The 20,959-nt window shown below is 50.8% G+C and overlaps 1 protein-coding gene across 5 annotated transcripts; it reads right to left on the bottom strand.

Annotated features, from left to right (window-relative positions):
* Window positions 1-962: 962 nt before the first annotated feature.
* Window positions 963-19,905, bottom strand: LOC149304389 (solute carrier family 12 member 9-like). Of its 5 annotated transcripts, none has more exons than XM_089480040.1 (14): window positions 19,885-19,905; window positions 14,645-14,912; window positions 13,415-13,549; window positions 12,617-12,748; window positions 11,287-11,577; window positions 11,016-11,123; window positions 10,402-10,513; window positions 9,227-9,384; window positions 9,038-9,120; window positions 8,141-8,265; window positions 6,643-6,835; window positions 5,454-5,628; window positions 4,026-4,172; window positions 963-3,641 (listed from the first exon to the last, which is right to left on the bottom strand). In XM_089480040.1, the coding sequence occupies exons 1-14, from the start codon at window positions 19,894-19,896 to the stop codon at window positions 2,752-2,754; spliced, it is 2,829 nt and encodes a 942-aa protein (XP_089336166.1). In that variant the 5' UTR covers window positions 19,897-19,905; the 3' UTR covers window positions 963-2,751. The 5 variants fall into 5 exon arrangements, with proteins under 5 accessions (XP_089336166.1, XP_089336170.1, XP_089336167.1 ...); XM_089480044.1 differs by lacking the exon at window positions 19,885-19,905 and adding an exon at window positions 18,838-18,897; XM_089480041.1 differs by lacking the exon at window positions 19,885-19,905 and adding an exon at window positions 16,362-18,596.
* Window positions 19,906-20,959: the final 1,054 nt, after the last annotated feature.

The raw sequence follows: 20,959 nt of genomic DNA, 5'->3' as shown, positions 1-20,959 counted from the left end.
AGGGTTTTTTGAGGGGTGTTTTTGCCTCCACAAGTGGAAGTACATCGAGGAGGATCGTTTATATTCTGTAAGAATAATAAGTTTCAGTCGAAGACGTAATTGGCCGCGTAGATAACAGAAACGGAAGTCCTCGCGCCTCTCTGGCTCTCGCCATCTCTATGGCAAAAAGCGTCCATGCACCCACAGATATAAGAAAGGCAGAGTGACAATCCAACGGGGACTCCTGGGTTCCTTTTAAACCTTCCCTATAGTTTCCCCAACTGTCTCCAATGACATCCAGAACCCGCAGAACAGCCAGACCTTTCTTGGCCAACAAAAAGGGACCCGTGTTTCGTGGGTTTTGGATGCTGCCGTCTGTGTGTTTGCATTAGCCTGAGCTTCTTAGGCAAGGGATCCTGAGAGGGCTTTGGCAGTCCCTTCCTCTGAAACAGAGCCTCAGCAGCACCTGAGATTTCTTGGCGGCCTCCCATCCAAGGACTAACCAGGGCTGAGCCTGCTTAGCTTCCAGGATCAGGCAGGATCTGGCCTTCAGGGTATTTAGGCGCCAAATGATGCGATTGAGGCCACCTGTAAGGAGGGAGGTGTCCCTCAGACTTCTTTGCCCTTGGCACTGCCTAGAGCAGTGGGCCCAAACGGGGCTCTTTAAGGGATAGTGGACTTCAGTTCCCAGAATCCCGCTCTGAGACCCTCAGCTTTGTTGGGGGACTACAACTCCCATCCGAGTTGGGAAAAGCTCCCAAATATTACTCAAAGATATAGCCATGTTCCTCTGTAGAATCAGTACGAAGAGAGATCTTGTGGCACCTTTGAGACTCACTGAAAGAAACTGGCAGCAGCAGCGGCAGCAGCGGCAGCAGCTTTCCTAGACTTCAGTCTACTTCCTCAGGTGCTTTTGGTGGAGTAACGAAACCTACATCTGAGGAAGCAGACTGAAGTCTAGGAAGCTCATGCTGCCAACATCTTTCTTTCAAGGAGTTTCAAAGGTGCTACAAGATTTCTCTACATTAAAATAAAGCGATGATGATGATGATGATGATGATAGGAGAGCCAGGGCGATTTAGTGCTTTGGGTGTTGGATGACAACTCCAGAGGCCAGGGTTCGAATCCCAGCTCGACCATAGAAACCCACTGGGTGCCTTTAGGCAAGTCACACTCTCTCAGCCTCTCTGGTTTCCATTCTCTGTCTGGGGCGGAGCAAGAAGCATGAACCTCCAGTTCCGTGGCTCTTCCAAAGCCCTTGCATGAAAACAACTGCACTCACAAGACTTCCCTGTTCTTGTTAAGTTTCGCTTTTATTGCCCACTTCCATTGAAAAGTAGAAACTATCCTCCTCCTCCTCCCCCCAAGTTGAGTGTTAATGCCTAAATCACGCCATTCACTCCACCGCAGCGACACACACGCACTCACATACACACAACCCATCCGCTCCAGCAAGCGCTCTTCCTCTCTATGGTTATCCATCATTGGAGGCATCAGAACACCATCACCGCCCACCAAAAATAAACGAAATAGTTAAACCGGCGTGTTAATGATTAGTACAAAGCACCTGTGAAGTTATTTGGGGGCATGACGCTGTACCCCTTTTAGGGACACACAGCCCTTTCCGTAATGGCTCGCCGTCTACAGTTAGCTGGGTTAAAAGGGAAGACGATGGATATAATTTCGCAGCCGGGGGGGAAATCTAAATGGAGGCCTCTCTCTCCCCTCCTGACACACTCATGATCCACAGGAATGATGCCAAAAACAGGCAAGGAAACAGGATTTCCCGAAGTCCATTCATCCGTGGGGAAATTCCACATCTTTTGGTCAGAAAAGGTGCACCACAGATAGGAAATTCATCCTTGGGAGAGTCCCCAAGGTTAGGAAACTATGGACTGCAGCACCCAGAATCCACTACCCAGCCTGAGCAGTGGTTATGCTTTGCCATTGGGGGAAATCTGGGAGTTGTTCACACATTTTCAGAGCTTGAGGAAGTTCCTTTTTGGGGGACCTACAATGGCCTGAATACCCCAGAGCCAGCAGATCTGGCCATTGTAGGCCCCCCAAAAAGGAACTTCCTCAAGCTTTTCACACACTCCAAAAGGAACTTTTTCAAACTTCCAGCCTTTGAAGACAGCTGGGAAGGTTCAGGGAGAGGGGCCTTTGAACCAAGGCAGCATGAGTTAGTTAGCAGTTAGTTATTTCCTTTTCTTCCCCTTAAAAGTAGAAAGGTGTGAGAATTGCCCCATTTTAAGCCAAAAAACGCCTCCAGAAACAGGCAAATTCCTCAGGAAAAGAGGCCGTTCAAGTGCTAGATGGGGAGAGTGCAACGCGAGGGCATGGAAGGCATGTGTCCCAAACCGTAGGGACAAAAGAGACCCATCCCAAAAGACTCCATCTCCCTCTTCTCCCATCCGATTGGAATTTTCTAAACCTCATTGAGATTTGCGAAGTGCTTGGCAACCGACAAAAGCCCCACTTCCCCAAAGTCACTGATGCAAAAGACCCCAAAAGTGAGTTCTTTTGAGTTAAGAAGTCTGCGACGTTTGTTCAAAAGACAAGGCACCCTTTCTTTCTTTCAACTCCTTCCTCAAATGTGGCAGAGCTTTTGTTTCTATCACAAAAAGGTCCACCGCAGACAGGAAATCTCTCCCTGCGAGAATCCCCAAGGATGCGGCGCTCCCCTTTTACGGAGTCCGACTCCCAGAATCCCCCAGCCACGCTGTCCCGAGGGAACCCTGGGCGTTGGGGTCCCAGGCGTTCTCTCCCCCCTCAGAGCTCTGTGCAGGTGACGGGGGTCAGTCCGTGGATGAGCAAGGTGGGGCCCAGGTCAGTGGTGAGGACCCCCAGCTGCTCCAGGTAGCGCTCATATTGCGAGGTGTCGGCGGGCGGCCGGGGGAGGTAGAGGAAGCGCACGGCTGTCTGGCCCCCCTGTTTCCGCAGCAGGCTGTTGACGGAGGCCAGGTACTCATCTGTCACCCGGAAGATGGCTGCATTGAGAAACGTTTCCCCGTCAGGTGGCGCTGGGCGTCCCGGGGAGGACGGCGTTTCCGCCTCGGGGTGCTGGAGTCCGTTGAGGGCCACCACTTGGTCCCAGGTGACGATCTTGATGGTGGCCTTGATCCGCAGCTTGGTCAGGAGCTCCCGCAGCTTCTCTTCCTTGCTGACCCAGCCCAGGTCTCCGGACTCAACGCAGAGGAAGATGCGAAGCCGGGCGGATTTCCAGGAAGTGACCATGGTGAGGATGCAGGCCATCTGGAGGAGGAAGAGGCTGCAGATGTCCACGTAGGTCGGGGTGTGTGGCCGCAGGAGGTTGAGGGGCCAGACGTCGATGTAGCGGCCTTCAAAACGCCGCTTGGAGGAGGAAGAGGAGGAGGAAGAGGAAGGCTGGTCCTTCTCCAGGAGGTGGAAGTAGCGAGCCAGGCACACGTTCTTGTGCATCTTCACCGCATCCGAGATGATGGCCACGTATTCGGCCGGACTCAGGGCCCTGGGGCTCTCAGCCGGCCTCACAGGTGGGAAGTGGGCCTGCAGAGCCGCCAGGTCTACCCCGAACTCGTCATTCTCCCGCGCCTGGCTGAAGGCCGGGTCTTGGAGGAAGTAGTCTTCCGGGACGCAGTTGTCATAGAAGCCGAGGACCAGCGTGTTTGGCTTCATCCCACCTGAGCAGGGAAGGAAAGAGGTCAACCGCATGCCTAGGCCATGTAAGGAACCAAAGAACCACACCAGGGGCTGAGGCCAGAGTTGGAAAGATTAGGATAGAACAATGTTCTTGCAAGGTCTGCCAGGTTGCTTCAGTTTGGGGTGCTCCTCCTCCCAAGATATATGCTGCCTGTCCTGAGTGGGGAATTGAGGCTGGTAGAGACAGGAAGTGAGGTGCACAGGGCTTAAGGTCCTTTTTTGGACTACCAATGCCAGATAAATGGGCAGGTGTGGATCAGGCCCCTTCCTCACTTGCTGGTTCGTTTCTAACACCATGTGTAGAAGAGTTGTCCCGCCATGCCTGTGTTCCCCCCTGCGGTCGCCCCTCCGTCCCTCATCCTCACCTAAGCCGGTGATCCGCAGGAGGTGCTGCGTCCCTTGCCGGACCGAGGGGGACAGGGTCAAGTCCACAAATGCCTTGATGTTCAGCTTGTCCACCAGGCTCAGCCAGAAGTTGTAGTGGGCCTGGATGGGGTCAGATGGCATGGTGTCTGCAGGAGGAAGAGCCAAGCAGTTAGGACAACTCATTACCCCGAACACACCCGAATCGCAACTGATTTTTGAAGCTAAGGGTCTGGTTAATCCTTGAATGGGAGACCACCACCAGCGAACATGCCGTGGTCTTCCAGGAATTGGCTAGGAAAGAATCCTGCCTGAAAACACCATATAAACCACTGCTGCTGTTCAGAGAGGACAACACTGGCCTCCAAGGGTCTGATTCAGCATAACAGCCACTTCCTAAGTTTTAATGCTGTAGCACCAGATTGAGTCCCCAGGATCATGAAAAACCGCTGTGGGTGCTGCCAGCCAGGGCTGAGAATACTGGGCTAAATGGAGTCCATGCAAGGGTCTCAGTCCACATAAGGCTGGTTTAGCCTTGGCAGGCCAGCAGGAGGGGATTGTACCAGGAGGAGTCAAGCAGGACTAGGGATGAATTGCACCTGAAACCCAGTCAGAGTTGGCTCTATGGGGGCCCTGTGGATGGGCCTGGCTCAGCACAAGGGCAGCAGACAGCCCCAGGCAGAGTCTCAGCAGCATTTCCAGGTCTTTAGGAAAGAACCCGGCCTGAAAGAAACCCTGGAGAGCCACAGCAGCTGCAAGTCAGAGCTGACAAGACTGGGCAAGAGAGAGACCCCAGGTTCAGACTTAGTAGCTTCATGCTGTGTTTCCATACAATCCTGGTTAGGACTTGGATGGGAAGCCACCGAGAGGGAAGGCCAGGGATGGTGGGATTGGGCTAGGGAGCGGTCCTGCTGGAAGCCTTGGAGGCTGTCCTGCTGCTGCCTGCCAGAGCTGGAAACACTAGCTTTAGAACAGTGATGGTGAACCTTTTACAGACTGAGTGCCCACACTGCAACCCAGACCCCACTTATTTATCGCAAAGTGCCACATCCCTCTGGCTTTCTAGTAAGAAACTCAGGCAAACTCTGTGCTAGGGTGACAGCATGTGTGCCCACAGAGAGGGCTTTGAGTGCCACCTCTGGCACTTGTGCCATAGGTTTGCCATCACTGCTTTAGAAGAACCAAGGCTTTGACATACTATACAAAACAGCTTCCTATGTCTTTAGATAGAAGGCCGCAGCAGTGCACAGGATGAAGAACAGACTCCTTCCAGTTACCCACAAAGGCCACAGCTGCTGGCCAGAGCCATCCACACTGGGGGAAATGGACCCCCGCAAGGGCCTGACACAATACCAGGGCATCTGCCCACCTCCGACCCAGATGCAACTTTCTTGTTTTGGGCTTAGAGCGTGGGGAACTCCCCGCCTCACCGAGGTCCCCGATCTCCACGTGTCCCAGGACAAAAAGGCCTCCCTTCTTGAGGTGGTTGATGAACTTCATGAGCTGGGAGCCACCCCGGGGGTTGGCTACCATCAGCAGGATCTGCGGCCGCCAGAATTTGACGTGGTCCTTCCGGATGTCCAGGAGAAGCAAGTACTTCCGCACCTTTTATTGGCCGAGGCAACGAGAGAAAGAGAGATGAGAAGAGCTTCAGCAATTTCTCCTCACCGGACTACAGGCATCGGTATCAAAACACAGCCTGTATTTGGAGAAGTGACTTCTTCGGACAACAGCTCCCAGAATCTCCCAGCCAGTTCTGGGCATTGTTCCCCAAAGGTCAATTTTCCATATTCCAATTCATTCCAGTTCTTCCCAGGTCATCCAGTTCTGCTGGCTGGGGAATTCTGGGAATTATCCAAGAAAAGTTTAGTCTTCCGCATTTTAATTCATTCTAATTCTTCCCAGCTCCTCCAAATCATTGGCAGTACTGGTTATAGGGATGATGGGAGCTGAAGTCCAACCTCTGGAGGGCCAAATTCTTCCCAGACCAATCTGCAGCTTCACCTGGTCTGCATTTTCTGCTAAAAGCCACCAAGGAAGCAAAGTTCAAGGCAATGGGCAAATCTCTGAGTCTGCGCCAGCCTCCTTTTTTTTGTCTCCCAGGACAAGCAGGGGGAAATGGCCACCTTCAGCCCTAAGTCTCCTCTTCTGAGTTTGAAACCTGGGAGCAAGTCCAGCTGCAGAACTGATGGCCACAACATCTGGCCAGCTGCTTGGGTCTCCCCCCCTCTCAGTGTGGCTAAAGTGTGGGCCCCAGGCTGTTTTTGCAGCCTTCCGACTCTCCAGAGTCCCCAGCTGATCCTTCTCCTGCCCCTTCCCCAAAAGACAAAGTAGCACCCTAGAACTTCTTGGAACAGCAATTCACCTTAGAGAAAAAAGTGTTTTACAGTAAAAATACTCTGTTCCCACTTTCTGTGGCCCCTAGAGAGTCCTGGCGGCATCAGATTGGCCCCAAAGCCAAGTAAAAGTTACACAACCTTTATCTGCCTGCCAAAGAGGTCTGCACCACTCCAAAGCTTGCACACTTTATGGACATTTTGGTTGTTCCTAATGAAAGCCTAGGAATCAACTTTCGAGGGCAACTCCTCCTCAGCCTCCAATGATGTGATTGCCAAATACCTGGTGGAAGATGAGGGCTTGGCTGATGTAGCCCCAGGAGGACGCGGTGGAGCGGAGGTGGATGAAGCCCAGCAGCAACAGCATGAGTCCCAGGCTGCCAGAGGCCCCGGCCGGGCTGATGAGGAACATCATCACCAGGCAGGAGACGATGCCCAGGAAACACGTGTGCCATGAGAAGAGCTGGAAGGTGGGCCTGACCGGGAGGAGAGAGGCGGCAAGAGTGGGTCACCCTACAGAGCCCCCCAAAAGAGGGGCAAGGGAGAACCTCCCTGTGTCTCCTCCATAGAACCAATGGACTCTGCGACAAGATGAGGTGCAGAACAACCTCCCTTTTGGACGCCTGACTAGTGCCAACCTTTGTTTCTTTACCATTTTTTAAAAATATGGCTTTTTATCAAAGCCCTTGGAGTCGAACCATCCTGTTGTTGGACTGCAACTCCCATCATCAGTCCTACAGGCAAAATGATGAGGAATAATGGGTACTGCAGTCCAATCAAATGTGGAAGGTCACATGAATCCCACTTTTTAGGTAACTGGTTTTAAACAATTATTCATTTCATTTCATTTGTATGCCACCTTTCTCCCAGAAGGGATCCAAGACATCTCACAGATAAAAAACTGATCTAACTTGTTAAATTTACCTTGCTAAGTTATCTAAATGCGTGTTACAGATTGCTGAATATGGTCTGGTCAAATCAACGGTGCTCTGCGAGGAAGTTAAGACTAAACTATTTCCATAACAGCCAAAAGGAGCTAAACTGAGACTATTGTACTTTGAACACATCATGAGACAACATGTTGTTGTTCTGGTTGTTGTGTGCCTTCAAACCTGATCGCTGGATTTTCTGCTCATTGGAAAATATGAAAATGTGTGGAAAAGTGGAAGGCAAGGAGAAAATAGGGAGGCTGCAGTAGAGGCCAATGGTGTCAGTCAAGGAAAACCTGGGTGCTGCCATGACTTTGCAAGACCTGAGCAAGGATATGGGTGACCAGACTCCTCATTCAAAGGGTTGCCATCAGTTGAAACTGACTTGTTGGCACAACCCAGCCACAAAATATTGTCTGGTGTGCTATGCCAGCATGGCATAATGGTTTGAGTTTTAGTCTAGGACTCTGGAGACCAGGATTTAAATCCCTGCTTGGCCATGGAACCCACTGGGAGACCTTGGGCAAGTCACTCCCTCTCAGTCTCACAGAACCCCATGATACACCTTAGGGCCTCCGTAAGTTGGAAACAAACTGAAGGCACACAACAGCAGCAACAACATGCTTTTAAACTGCTTAAATTTCATCTGGATCTCAGAACTGTTTCATTATTCCTTAATGTTTTACATGTTTAAATTGTTTCAAATTTATTTATTTGTATGCCACCTGAGATCTTGTGGTATAAATGAACCAAATAAAGTCTTCCCCAGAACATACCGTGAACTGGTTCTCTGGGCAGCCCCTGAAAAGTGGCCTGACTGCCTTCCTCCCTCCCACCAGACATTTTACCTACCGGAAGTTGGGAGCAGAGGCCCACTCGAGCGCCAGGCACGCCAGGTCCACGGCCGCGTAGGCCACGAGGTAGAAGACGGTGACGATGCTGGCGATGGTGTTGAGCTTTCCCACGAGGAGCACCAGCTGCAGAGGGAAGAGACAAGGCGAGTGAGGGGTCAGGCTCCAAATCACCCAAGTTTTTACGCAGCTTTTAAAAGTGAGAGTTTAATTATACTTTTTTGTAGGATGTCATTTCTAACATTTGTAAGCCACACTGAGTAGCAGCTTGGGAAAAAGGTAAGGTATAAATGAATAAAGTAATAACAAAAATAATATTAATAACAATATGGGATTCAAATTCAATATGGATTCAAACTGCAAAAAATTCCGCCTAAACAATAGGAAGAACTTCTTGATGGGTTAAGCGTTCTTGGGAGTGGAACAGACTGTCTCAGAGGATGCTGGATTCCCCATCTTTGGAGCTCTTTAAGCAGAGGTTGGAGAGGAAGTGTGTTTTAGTGGTTTGAGAGTAGGACTTGGACTCAGGGTTCAGTTCCCTGCTCAGCCATGGAAACCCACTGGGTGGCCTTGGGCAAGTCACACATTCTCAGCCCCAGGAAACGCTGTGATAGCCTTAGGTTTGCCATAAGCCAGAAGTGTCTTGAAGGCACTAATAACAACAAGCAGAAGTTGGATGGCCCTTTCTTGGGGTGAATGGTGGAATGCAGTTCAACTAGATGGCCCATGGGGTCCTTTCTATCTATGTGCGATTCTAATAAGGAGAGGGAGAGTTGTGAGACCAGTGGCAGATGATCAGTGTTGAAGAGCAATCTCTCAGCCTTCCTGAGGTACCTTGGGAGAGACACCTGTGGATGTGAGGTGTGAGAGAGAGAAGGATGGAGGTCAAAGCCATTACCTGCACCAGGCCCCAGGTGTAGAGGACAGCGACCCAAGGGTTGCCCCCTTTGGAGACCACCTTTGCAGGCGCCAGGACAATCCCTGTTGGAGGGAAAAGAATTTGTAAGGCAGCTGAAAGGCAGGAGACTTTGCAGGGTGGGAACTGGGGGAAGTGGGAAAAGCAAAGGGAAGGCCGAGGCAGCCTCACCAAACAGGTCATCCTTGGCCAAGGCATGGAGGATCCGCGAGGCACCGATAAGGTTGCTCATGGAGGCTGAGAGAGATGCGGAGTAGATGCCGATCAGGACAAAGGGAGGCCAGATGTTGATGGCCCGGAAGAACCCATAGTCCCCTATCAGCAGCGCCCTATAAGACAGAAAAAGAGGGGGATTTACAAAGGTGGTCATTCTTTGTTTCTCTGTGTTTCTCCAAACATTCTCTTTGTTTCGCCTCAACTCAGCACCCCTGGAAGTGTTGGACTACAGCTCCCATAATCCTCCAGATTGCTGTATGGGAGCTGTAATCCAACACTTCCAGGGGGCCTTCACTGATAACACCCCGCCTGATATGCCCTAAACCTACATTCTTGGCTCTGCCACCTTCATTCTGCCCATCACTCTTGTTATCACCCCATTTTTAACCCTCCTTCATTTCCAGTCCAAAACTTCACCCAAAGTGGGAAGGGAGAGAGGGCCGTCTTTTGGGGATCCGGATTCAGTTTTTAACCACAGGGTTACCTTTTGAAAAAGTTTTATGGTTCTCTAAATAAATGCCATTTGTTTCATAAAGATCAAGCAGGCAGGACATATTGTAAAAACCAAAAATAACTTTCTGGCCTCGCGTCACACATTTTAGTGTAAATATTAAGACACAAATAAGTGTTCAGTTCAGCAAGTAAAACATTTCTATGGTTCCAGCTGGGAAGAGCAAGCTGCCCACCCAATGACACTTTGCTGAGCTCCCCAGGTTTTGAACGGTGTGCCCTGTCTCCCAATGTTGCTGGACTTCCGCCTCCCAGCAGTTCTCCTAGCTTTAACACCTAGGTTATAGGTGTGGGATGCTGGGTGTTGCAGTACAAGAACATTTGGGGAAAAGGCTGCAGAATTCCCACCCACGGCTTCGGCAATGACCTGTCCCATGGCGCAGGTGACAGTCCCAGCCAGCCCTCCCAGAGTGCCATGGCTCCCCAGGAAACTCCAGGAAGGCAGACATTTTGAGTCTCCTTCTTTGGAGGTCTTTAAACAGAGGCTGGATGGCCTTCTGCCAGGGATGCTTTAATTGTGAGTTCCTGCATGGCAGAAGAAGGGGGTTGGACTGGCTTTGCAGGAACTGGCATGGAAACTGTATTCTGATTGAAACAAAATAAACACACAAACACCTCACCTCTCACAGGTAAAGCTGGTCATGAAGAAGAGGAAGAAATAGATGACGAAGGTGTACACAACAGCCACAATAGTCCCCTTTGGGATGGAGCTGCTGGCGTTTTTCAGTTCCCCTTTGAAATCCCAAAACAAAGGCAGACATGTTGATAGAGCCATACAGTTTGCAATTATCCTCAAAGATCACCTTGTCCAAGGTTTTTAAACAGAGGCTGGACGGCCCTCCAGGTCTCCTCCAACTCTATGATTCTATAAGCCTAGGAATGTTGTGACTGTAAGCTTATGTAGACCAAGAAATGTCTGTTGAATTTCTGTGCAATAAATTATGTTTGTAATATATATCTGTGTACCTCTGAAGGCTACCAAAGATCTACTGTGGTTGAGTTCAGACACATAGTGTCCATCGTGGCAGCAGTGGTTCAAGGGTGGTGGTAACTTTGGTGTCAGAGGGGGATAAGCAGAAGTCCCCCTAATTAGGGATGGGGTGGGCCAAGTGGAGATTCCCCCGGACACCAAGCAAAGGGCACTGGATCCTAAGTAACACCCCACCTCCCCCCCCAAAAAAACTCCACATAAGCACCCCTCCTGGCACACAAATCTGCCTTGCACAAACCTCACCTGACATATTGGAGCCGGCCATGATGCCTGTGCAACCGTTGAACATGACGGCAAAGACTGTGGCAAAGGACATCATGTTGTTTGTGGTATAATCTTGGGAGTACTTGGCTGCAAAGGGGATGGAGAGAAGGAGGTGAGAGAGAAAGACGCAGACACACAGAGAGGATACTGTTTTTTTACCTCCCTTTGGGCTGAACAGCTGAAAGCAGGAGTTAATGACTGCCAATGATCCCTGTCACTCGCTGCCCAGCGCCACTGCGCCTGCACCTACCGTACATGTTGTCCCTGAGAGTGGAGATGTTGAAGCCGGTGAAGGAGGCGTTGAGGCTCTGGTTGCCGTTGTGGGTGATCGTGATTTCCCGGGGGGAAACGGCGAAGAAACTGGCAAAGATGGTGACCAAGATGATGTTGACCACCAGGAAGATGAAGAAGGCCGCCCGGGAGTAGATGTGGGAGCCCACCAGGCAGACCAGCAGGCAGAGGAAGAGCACCAGAGAGCCATAGAGGAAGCTGTAGAGGTAGCCCTGCGGCAAGGCCTTGGCCCCGGGAGGCACCGATCCATCTGCAGGACATAGGAGGAGGAGGAAGGGGGGCAGAGGGGGTAAACAGGGGGGCCAGGGATACCCCTCCCTTCCAAAACCAAGAACATGAGAGACGCCCTGTTTTGGAACATGCCCCCCATTCCCCCAGAGGCCTGACTGGCCTCAATATTGGTCTCTTTCTGGCGCCAAGTCAAGACATGGCTTTGTACGAAAGCCCAGGGGGCTGAATTTACCATAACCCTACATTCTCTCTTTTGTTTTTTTAATTGTTGTAGCCTTTTAAAAGCTGTTTTTGTTTGTTGTCATGCTGAAGCTGGGTTTCTGAAAACCTGTTTGAGACATTTTTGCTTGATCTGCAATTGTTTTCAACTTGGTTGTTTTAGCTGGGCCCTGCCCTGAAATCCTATGATAAGGGGCAGGATAGACAAATGTCTAAACAAACAAATAAACAAACGCATAACTTTTCTCAGTGTCAGAATCTACCAGATATTTCCCGACTGGAGTTCTAGACCCTCAGTGATTCAGATTCTATTTGGGAACGGAATTTGAGGGCAAGATTCAGGCTGATGTCCAAGTTGAACATACCACGCCAGACTTCCTTGCAGTTGATGAGAAGCAACTTTGCTACTATTGTTGTTGTTGCTGTTTTACATGTAATTCTGTTAGTCCTGACTAGAGTAGACCCACAGACTCAACTGGATTTACCTATACGTTGACGCACCATGCAACAATTGATTCAATGGATCTACTCATTGTTAAGATTAACCAGCAGGATTCAGGCATTATTTTATTTTACTTCTATCTCATCTTTCCCCAAAAACTGGGGCTAGCAACTGAGCTTAGGCTCAGGATGAGATTGATGTAGCTCTTCAGTTGTTGGACCACAACACCCAACATCCCTGAGCCAGCACAACCAATGGTAAGGAATGCTGGGAGCTGCAATCCAACAACTTCAGGATGGCTACCAGGTTCCCACCTCTGACCTGGGTTTTGGACTTCCCCCTCCCCTGCCAGCCTTGGATTCTGTCCTAAATTGATGGTTCACCCCTCGGGACCCACCTGCGCCAAAGTCATCCAGAATGGCCTCCACCAGCCCAAGGACATAAACCCCACAGCCGCAGACGTTGGCCAGGTAGAACATGAGACCGATGCTGCCCCCAAATTCGGGGCCCAGAGTCCGGCTGATCATGACTGAAGAGCGTAAAGGGGAGTCAGTTAAGGCCATCTAAGAGGGAAAAGAAGGACTAGCTTCCATGCCCACACACCCCTTGAGCCTCTGGAACTCTGAAGTCCAAAATGCTCCAAAATCCAAGACCTTTCTCATGGCTGGCTGAGAGACTGACACCTTTGCTTTCTCATGGTTTAATGTACAGACACTTTGTTTCATGCATTAAATTATTTAAAATCTTGTGAATAAAACTGGTTTGAGTGTTGGACTACGGCCATCGTTCGATTCCCTGCTCTGCCATGTAAACCCATTGGGGGACTTTGGGCGAGTCATACCTTCTCAGCCTCAGGGGAAGGCCATGGCAAGCCTCCTCTGAACAAACCTCGCCAAGAAAACCCCTGGATAGGCTCGTCTTTGGGTCCACACTAGTCAGAAACAACTTGAAGACACATAACACATAAATACAATTACCTTCTGGCTATGTGTATAAGGCCTACATGAGGCATAAATGAATTTTGTGTTTAAACTTGGGCTCCATCTCCAGGATATCTCACTATGTACAGGCAAATATTCCCAAATCTGAAATCCCAAACCCTTCTGGTCACAAGCATTTCAGGTGAGGGCAATTCAACCTGTACCAAATGAAGTTTTAGGGAGGTTTGGAATTAACAAAGTCCCTGAAAGGATACAGTAGGCCCCTCCGGCTTGGACAGCCCCATTGGTGGAGATGGCAGAGACCGACAGGACGGTCAAGGAGATGATGAAGTAGGCCACCACCAGCATCAGGAGAGACTGTAGGAAGCCTGCATGGCCCACCACAAACCCTGCGGAGAAGGACATGGGGGGGGGGGGGGAACACACAGAGAGAAGAAAGGTTTTGAGTTTCTGCTCCTGATATCGAAATTCCCATTTTACCTTCCACCAGGCCTTGATCAGATCAGCTTTGCAAGACAGTGAGGGTTGGGTGGGCTCACCTTTGCCAAACCTCAGCTGTCAGAGCAAAGTCAAGGGGCCCACAAAAGCTGGGACCTCTTTCTATATTGGTGTGGGCCCTGGGGCTGAATGTGCCCCACTGGAAGCTGCTGCTTATTATTATTATTATTATTATTATTATTATTATTATTATTTATGTAGCACCACCCATGTACTTGGTGCTTTACAAAAAGTTACTGAATAAAGCATTTAAAAACTATTCAAAAATATAAAATTATTAAAATGCAATAGTAAAACACAATGAACCCCCCCCCCCCCAGACATAATGCAAAATAAAACAAAATGGGCTGGGGGATTCTGGGAGTTATAGTTCAAAAATAAAAATTCCTCTGCTGATTCCCACCTCTCATCTAGGCTTTGTATTATAACTCCCAGAATCCCCCAGCCAACTCAAAATAACATTTTCTGCACTCTGAATGGATGTTTCCCCCAACAGTGACAGCTGGGGGGTTCTGGGAGTTGCAGCCCAAAAGATACTACAAGAAGAGCATGTCCTTCTTCCTTTGGCTGAATGAAGTCCCATACATGGATGGCCCTTGTGGTCTCCTCCAACTCTATGATTCTATGAGGTGGATTTGGACAAACAGATCAGGCTGCAATTGCACAGGTGCAGCTAAGTTGAGGAAGGGCAGGGGCTCATGCCAGTCTGATATCCTCCAACTCATCCCACCCCTCTCCCCACTTCTCCACAATTCAGACCCACTCCATCATGGTGAACGTCTGGAGCCACAACCTTTGGGGCACTGCTGCATCTGTGTGAATGCTCTCCAACTCTGTGGTTTGTGCAAATCCAATCTCACTTAAATCAGGGTCTAGTGGGCGGATGGGGGAGAATATATCTGGCAGAACCAGGTTTCTTTTATTCTCCCTCTGCCCAGAACAACAGTCCTGGCACACCGCTGATACCACCCATGGTGGCCACTCACCAATGCGCATGAAGACCACAATGCTGAACATGGAGAGGACGGTGGGCACGATGACACCAAAGAAGGTGGAGAGCTGGCGGGCCGGGTCGGGGTGAGCGCCGCCAGAGCCCACCACCCCCACCACCAGCGGGGCCTCTTCTTGCGTGACCCCCGGCATCTCTCCTTCCCCTGACACCCGGAAGAGACGGTAACTGAGCAGAGGAGAGCTCTCTGTAGACATGGCCCAGTCAAGGAGACCGGGGGCGCAGAGAGGGGTCCCCCTGCTTACCTAGGAGGAGAGAAAATACCAAAGTTTAACAAAAAAACCCCATGGGGTGAGAAAGGCAGCAAAAAGGATCTGCACAACCAAAATATGAGTCGAGAGTGTGATGCAGCATCAAAAGAGGCCAACACAATTCCAGGCTGCATCAACAGCAGTATAGTGTCCAGATTGTGGGAAGCAGTAGAGCCACTCTATTCTGCTTTGGTCAGACTTCATCTGTGGGAATCTTGTGTCCAGTTCTGTCAGGGATGGATTGATTTAGATTTCCTACATGGCAGAATGGGGTTGGACTAGATGGCCCTTGCAGTCTCTTCCAGCTCTATGATTCTATGTTTCTATGTCCAGAGAAGGATGACCAAGGCTTGGAAGCTGGTTTGGCTTGGGAAAAGAAGCCTGATGTCATGGCTCCATCCTATGGAAGTCTGGGATTTATAGTTTCTTGTGGCACCAGGCCTCTCTGACAGAGAAGGCTAAAAGTCTCACAAAACTACAAGCCCCAGAATTCCATTGCATTCAGTCATGGCACTTAAAGGCTTATTTTTTTTAAATCGTGGTTTTTTAAAAATATGTAGACTGTATTTTTAAAAATGTACCATATTTATATGAGTGTATTTGAGTGGTTTTAAAGTATTGTATTTTAACTGTTGGTTTGTGTAAATGTATTGTTTGATTTTATCGGTTGTAATCCTGCCTCGATCCGCAGGGAGGCGGGGAATATAAATACATCAATATTATTATTATTATTATTATTATTATTATTATTATTATGTTAAAATGTATTTTGTATTTTAACATGTTGTACCCTGCGTCCGATTCCCAGCTCAGCCATAAAAGTCACACTCTCTCAGCCTTAGATATGGCAGTGGCAAACCCTCTCTGAAGAAACTTGCTAAGGAAATCCTGTGATAGGGGCTCTGTAAATTGGAAATGACTTGAAGGCACACAACACACACAGCTGTGACAGGAGGGAAATAATAATGATGATTATGATGATGATGATACTACTGAAGCAGGGTCAAACAGCATTAATTCTGCAGTGTGGATGCAGCCTGAGAGGAGACAAAAGAGCCATCTTTAGATCTGTGAAGGGAGGCCACATGGGAGATGGACTTAAATGGCAAGGAAAGAGATTGCCCCTAACAAAGGAAGAAACTCCTTCATGGCAAGAGCTGTTTGAGGGTGGAATAGGCTCAGAGGATGGCAGACCCTCCTGCTTCTGAGGTCTTTCAACAGAGACTGGAGGGGCATCTGTCGGGGTGTTTGGAGCATGTCTTCCTGTATGGCAGAAGGTTGCTCAGCATCTCAAGAAGAATCCTAGAGTTGGAAGGGACCCCAAGGGTCATCTGATCCACAGGCAAATCATTCCTAAGAGATCATGTAATCCATCCAGTCCAATGGCCCTTGGGGTCCCTTCCGACTCTAGGAACCTTCCTGAACCTTTGTTTCCACACAGACCTCATGGTTGTCTTGGGATCATGAGACGCAGCTGGGAAGTTCACTGCAAAGGCGAGCAGTGTGCCAGGAACCCAAAGACGGAGTCACGTGTAACGCAATGGCAACACAGGCGCACCCCAGATATGGATCTCTCTGGAACGGCATGTAACAGCGGGGCAGTGTGGTTTCTGCGTCAATGACCCTCTTTTTGCCCTCGGGACAAAGACAGTGATACATATCTGTGAAATGACGGGATGACAAATGCAAAGCTCCAACACAAGGAGACCCAAAGCCAGGCCCTAACTGGCGTTTTCTTGTTTCTGTTCCCTGTGTTCAAGGTGTCATGGGCTGCATCCGTGCTGCAGAAATAATCCAGTTTGAGACCACTTTTGCCTCCAATTTTATGGAATTCTGGTTTGATTCTGGCACCATTGCTCTCTGACAGAGGAGGCTAAATGTCTCACAAAGCTTCAGTTCCTATAACTCCATAGCATGGAATCATGGGAGTTAAACTGGATTATTTCTGCAGTGCAGATGCAGTCTAAGTCTACGAAAGTTTATGCTAGAGCGTCTTTCGCTCAGTTAGTCTCAAAGGTGCTACAAGACCCTCTCCTAGGGTTTCCTTGACCAGATTTCTTCAGGGGGCGTCTGCCACTGCCTTCCTCTGAGGCTGAGAGAGTGGGACCTGGCCAAGGTCACCCAGAGGGCTTCCGTGGCTGAGGGAGGATTCGAATCTTGGTCTCAGAGAGTCCTAGACCAGCACTCAAATGCCGATGCCAGGCTGCCTCCAATACGGTTGGTTTCCTTGGCCAGACAGGTTCAGGGAAATCTGAAGAGCCCTTTCTTTCCTGCCTTCCTGCTGCCAGATTATCCAAAACGATGGCTTTGTGGAGGAAAAGAAAAGGCTCCTGGTCAGTGGTGACTACTTTCTCCGTGGCTCTTTCCTGCCTGGGACCAAGGGCTTTGGCCGGATGACCCCTGGGGGTCCCGACCTAGACATCTGCCATTCGCAAGCCCCATGGAGCCATCTAGCACCTCCAGGGTCTGCAATGCCAGCACAGACTAGGACTCTGGAGACCAGGCTCTGGGCCAGACTGAAACCCACTGGTCTGGGCGAGTCACACCCTCTCAGCCCCAGAAAGCCCTGTGACAAGTCCCACAAGGTGGAAACATCCTGAAGGCACACAACAGCAACAGCAACAAAACTAAAGTGCCATCCTCTGGATCCCTGCTCCTCCAAATGCCTCTGCAGTGCCACCCTCTTTTGACCGCCTCTCTAGGCATCTCTGGTGCAACTCTATGGCCGGCATCTGCCAGAAGTTGGAGGAGCTGCGAATGGCCAGAGGGTCCTTTTCTCTAGGAGCTTCTAGGTCCTCCAGCAGAACTCTATGGCCAACTTCTGGCAGAGCTGCGCCAGAGGACTCTGGAGGTTCCCAGAGAGAAGGAAGATACGGGTCCAAAGGGCAAAGAACCAAATCCACAGAAGTCAAAGCTGCCCATGGCTCCAATACTTTGAGTGAACCCCCCCTTTGAGCCCCCCCTCTTTTGTTTGTTTGTTTGTTTGTTTACATGGAAAGCTATTCCAGAGGCCTGGGCTTTTGCCATTCCATACATGGAATATTTCAGACAAAGAATTGCACTTGGACTTTTGCAAAGGCTTTTTCTGGGACACCCCCCCCCCCAGAAAGGAAGCCTTTTGGACAAAAAACTGCCCCTATGTCCCCCCCCCTTTTTAAAAAATAAAAAGATACTGGGGGGGGGGGCTGAAGTTTCGCAAAGGCTGCTGGGAAACCACTCATCTCCGCCCGAGAGGACTAGGGCAGCCCCCCCCCCCCCAGTTTCTGAGGGGAGGGAGGGGGTCTACACCCAAATCACACTCTCAGCCCCCCCTTAAAACAGGGAAAGGGAGGGGGGTTTGAGAGCATCCTAATAAAAGGATGGTCTCCAAAAGGGGGGGGGGTCTCAGTGGGAGGGAGGGAGCCCCCAGGAGGACCCTCCTCTGGGTCTCCCTCTCTCTCTGTGACCCCCAGTTTAAAGGGGGGAGGATGCCGAGGGCCCCCCCAAGGTCCATCCTCCCTCCCCCCTCCTTCCCTTGGGGCCCTTGCTCCCGACCTGAGCGCCCTGCCTGCCTGCCTGCCTGCCTTCCTCCTTCCTCTCTGGGCCCCGCCGAGGAAGAGGCCCCACCACCGGCCCCGGCCTCCTCCTCCTCCTCCGCCTTCTGCTGCTGCTGCTGCTGCTGCCGGCGTCGGCGGCGGGGGATGGGGCTCAGCAGCAGCAGCCGAAGGAGGAGGAGGAGGAGGAGGCCGGCTGTGAGCTCAGAGCCTCCTGATGCAGCCCCAGGGAAGGGAAGGAGGGAGGAAGGGAAGGAGGGAAGAAAGAAAGGAGGGAGGGAGGGAGGGAAGGATGGATTGAAGGAAGAAGGGGAGGAAGGTGGAAGGAAGGAAGGAAGGAAGGAAGGAAGGAAGGAAGGAAGGAAGGAAGGAAGGGCTGTTGCCACCTTCCAGGTCCGACTGGCCTCCTCTGCAAAAAGGAAGGGGAAGCAGGCTCTCCGAAAGGGTCCTGGGCAGCAGCCGCACTGCAGGCAGCAATGCATCCTCCTGCCTCCGCAGCTCTCTCCCGGGGAGTCCTGGGAGTTGTAGTCCTTCCTCCTTGCCCTCGCCTGCCTGCCTGCCTGCCTGGTTCAGGGCGACCCTCTCCGGGGTTTCCTGGCCCAGCTTCATCGGGGGGGGGGGTACCATGGCCCTCTTCCGGGGCTGAGAGAGTGGGCTTCTTGCCCAAGGCAACCAAAGGGCCAGTGGCCCAACCCTGAGGGCCTCCAGAGCCCAGCCCTCCAGCCCCGGGACCTCGGCCTTGGCTGGCTTCAAGGTCTGCATTGGGCCTCTCTGCCCCAAAGGGCTGCTGGGGCCTTGGCAAAGCCACACGTCCCAGGGCTCTGGAGCCATGGCCCAGGGAACCCTCCTCAGCACCCCTTCTGCCATGCAGGAATTCCCAGCCCACGATGCCCTGCCTCTGGCCTAAAGGCCTCTGAAGAGTCCGCGCCCATGCTGCCATGCAGGAATGCTCCCTCGCTGTGGCAGATGGCCAAGGAGCCAGGGAGGCCCAGGCCAGGCTGCTTTGGACTTGGCCTGGCAAGACTGTGCCCTTCCTCCCTCTGACTCTTGAACTCGGTTTTGTAATTTGGGAGCATGGGCCTCATGGAGGAAGTGGCTCCCGCCTGGGTTTATTGCCCCATAAAGCAGAGCAGCACATGACGACCTTCTATGCGCAAAGGCTCTCGGGTCCTCTCTGACTCACAGCCTCACAAGAGACGCATTAAAGCACATGGGGATTGGGGAGGCTTCCTCAGAGGTGGGAAGCTGCCAGGCAAGATGGCCATGCTTCTCACGCTTGGAATTCTGCTCAGACTTCAACTATACATTGTATTCTGGTGTCTGTTGGCACCTTCAGTTGTTCCTCAGCCTCAGGCCGCAGTGTTTTCTTGGCAACACTTGTTCCCAGGAGGTTTCCCCTTGCCTTCCCCTGAGGCTGAGAGAGTGGGGCTGACCGTAGGTTTCATGGCTGAGCTAGGAATCGAACCCTGGTCCTCAGAGTCATGGTCCTCAAGCCATGCGCCACACGACTGTCCCTCTTGTATAGTTCAGCTGCATCCATTTTAATGTTGGCAAGCAGCCTTGAATCTGCAAGTGGGAAAAAGGGGGAATATACATAAATTTATTATTATTATTATTATTATTATTATTAGAAGTAGTAGTAGTAGTAGTAGTAGTAAGGAAACTCAGAGAAAAACCAGGGTTTCTCCTCTCCTCCTTTGCTTCATCTGTCTCCTGTCCCAAGTTACCAAATCTAAGGACTGGCTTTAACTCTCCGATTATTTAGGCTGGAGAGGGAGCTGTCTTTGCAGTGGTTATCAAAGGGCAGTTACTAATCTGGGTGTGCAAACATACACAACCAGAGAGAGAGAGAGACTGGGCATAAAGGAAGGAAAATGTCCCCCAGAGAGATTGTCTTTCCTAGTTGCACCAAAGCAGTTTTGGGGTGTGCTTTTCCTCACAGTTGCAAAAGAACCCCAGATGTTCTGTCACTTCAATTTAAGAGACACCAGCATGCAAGCCTCTATCTCACTTGCCTTGGTGGCTATCAGAAATGATAACAAGGCAGTCGCACGCGCCCAATTGCCTCCTGGATAAGATACTGAGATAACCCCACCGCCGCGATAACATGGAGGTCACCGCCACACACCACAGAGAACAGCAGCAGAGAAGAAGTGTCTTGCACATGCACAGATTTTGTTATCCATAGGGGATCCTGGAACAAGGTCCCACTTTTGCCCCCTTGCTCACACACGCTGATGTTGCCTGGCCACACGTGTCCCCGTTTTCATCTGTGAAACGTTGGAGGGTGTGTTGTTGTGGTAGTTTGTCAAGCAATCCAATCCATGTCACTGCCACATGCCCCCCCCCCCCCATGGAGCACCACCAGTGGTTTCCTGTCCACACTTGAACATAGTGTGGGTCAAAAGACTTCCTAGAAGCCCCATAAGTGTATGATAAAGAGACAGAGGGAGTGTGAGAGCACACAAGTGTCAGCAGTGTGTAGCAGCGAGCATCTTGGCCTGGCGC

This window comes from Sceloporus occidentalis, unplaced genomic scaffold (assembly GCF_023333645.1).
Source record: "Sceloporus occidentalis isolate IW3139 unplaced genomic scaffold, rSceOcc1.0.p SCAF_14, whole genome shotgun sequence".
Classification (NCBI taxonomy): Eukaryota; Metazoa; Chordata; class Lepidosauria; order Squamata; family Phrynosomatidae; genus Sceloporus; species Sceloporus occidentalis.
This window is presented reverse-complemented; position numbering and strand designations above follow the sequence as displayed.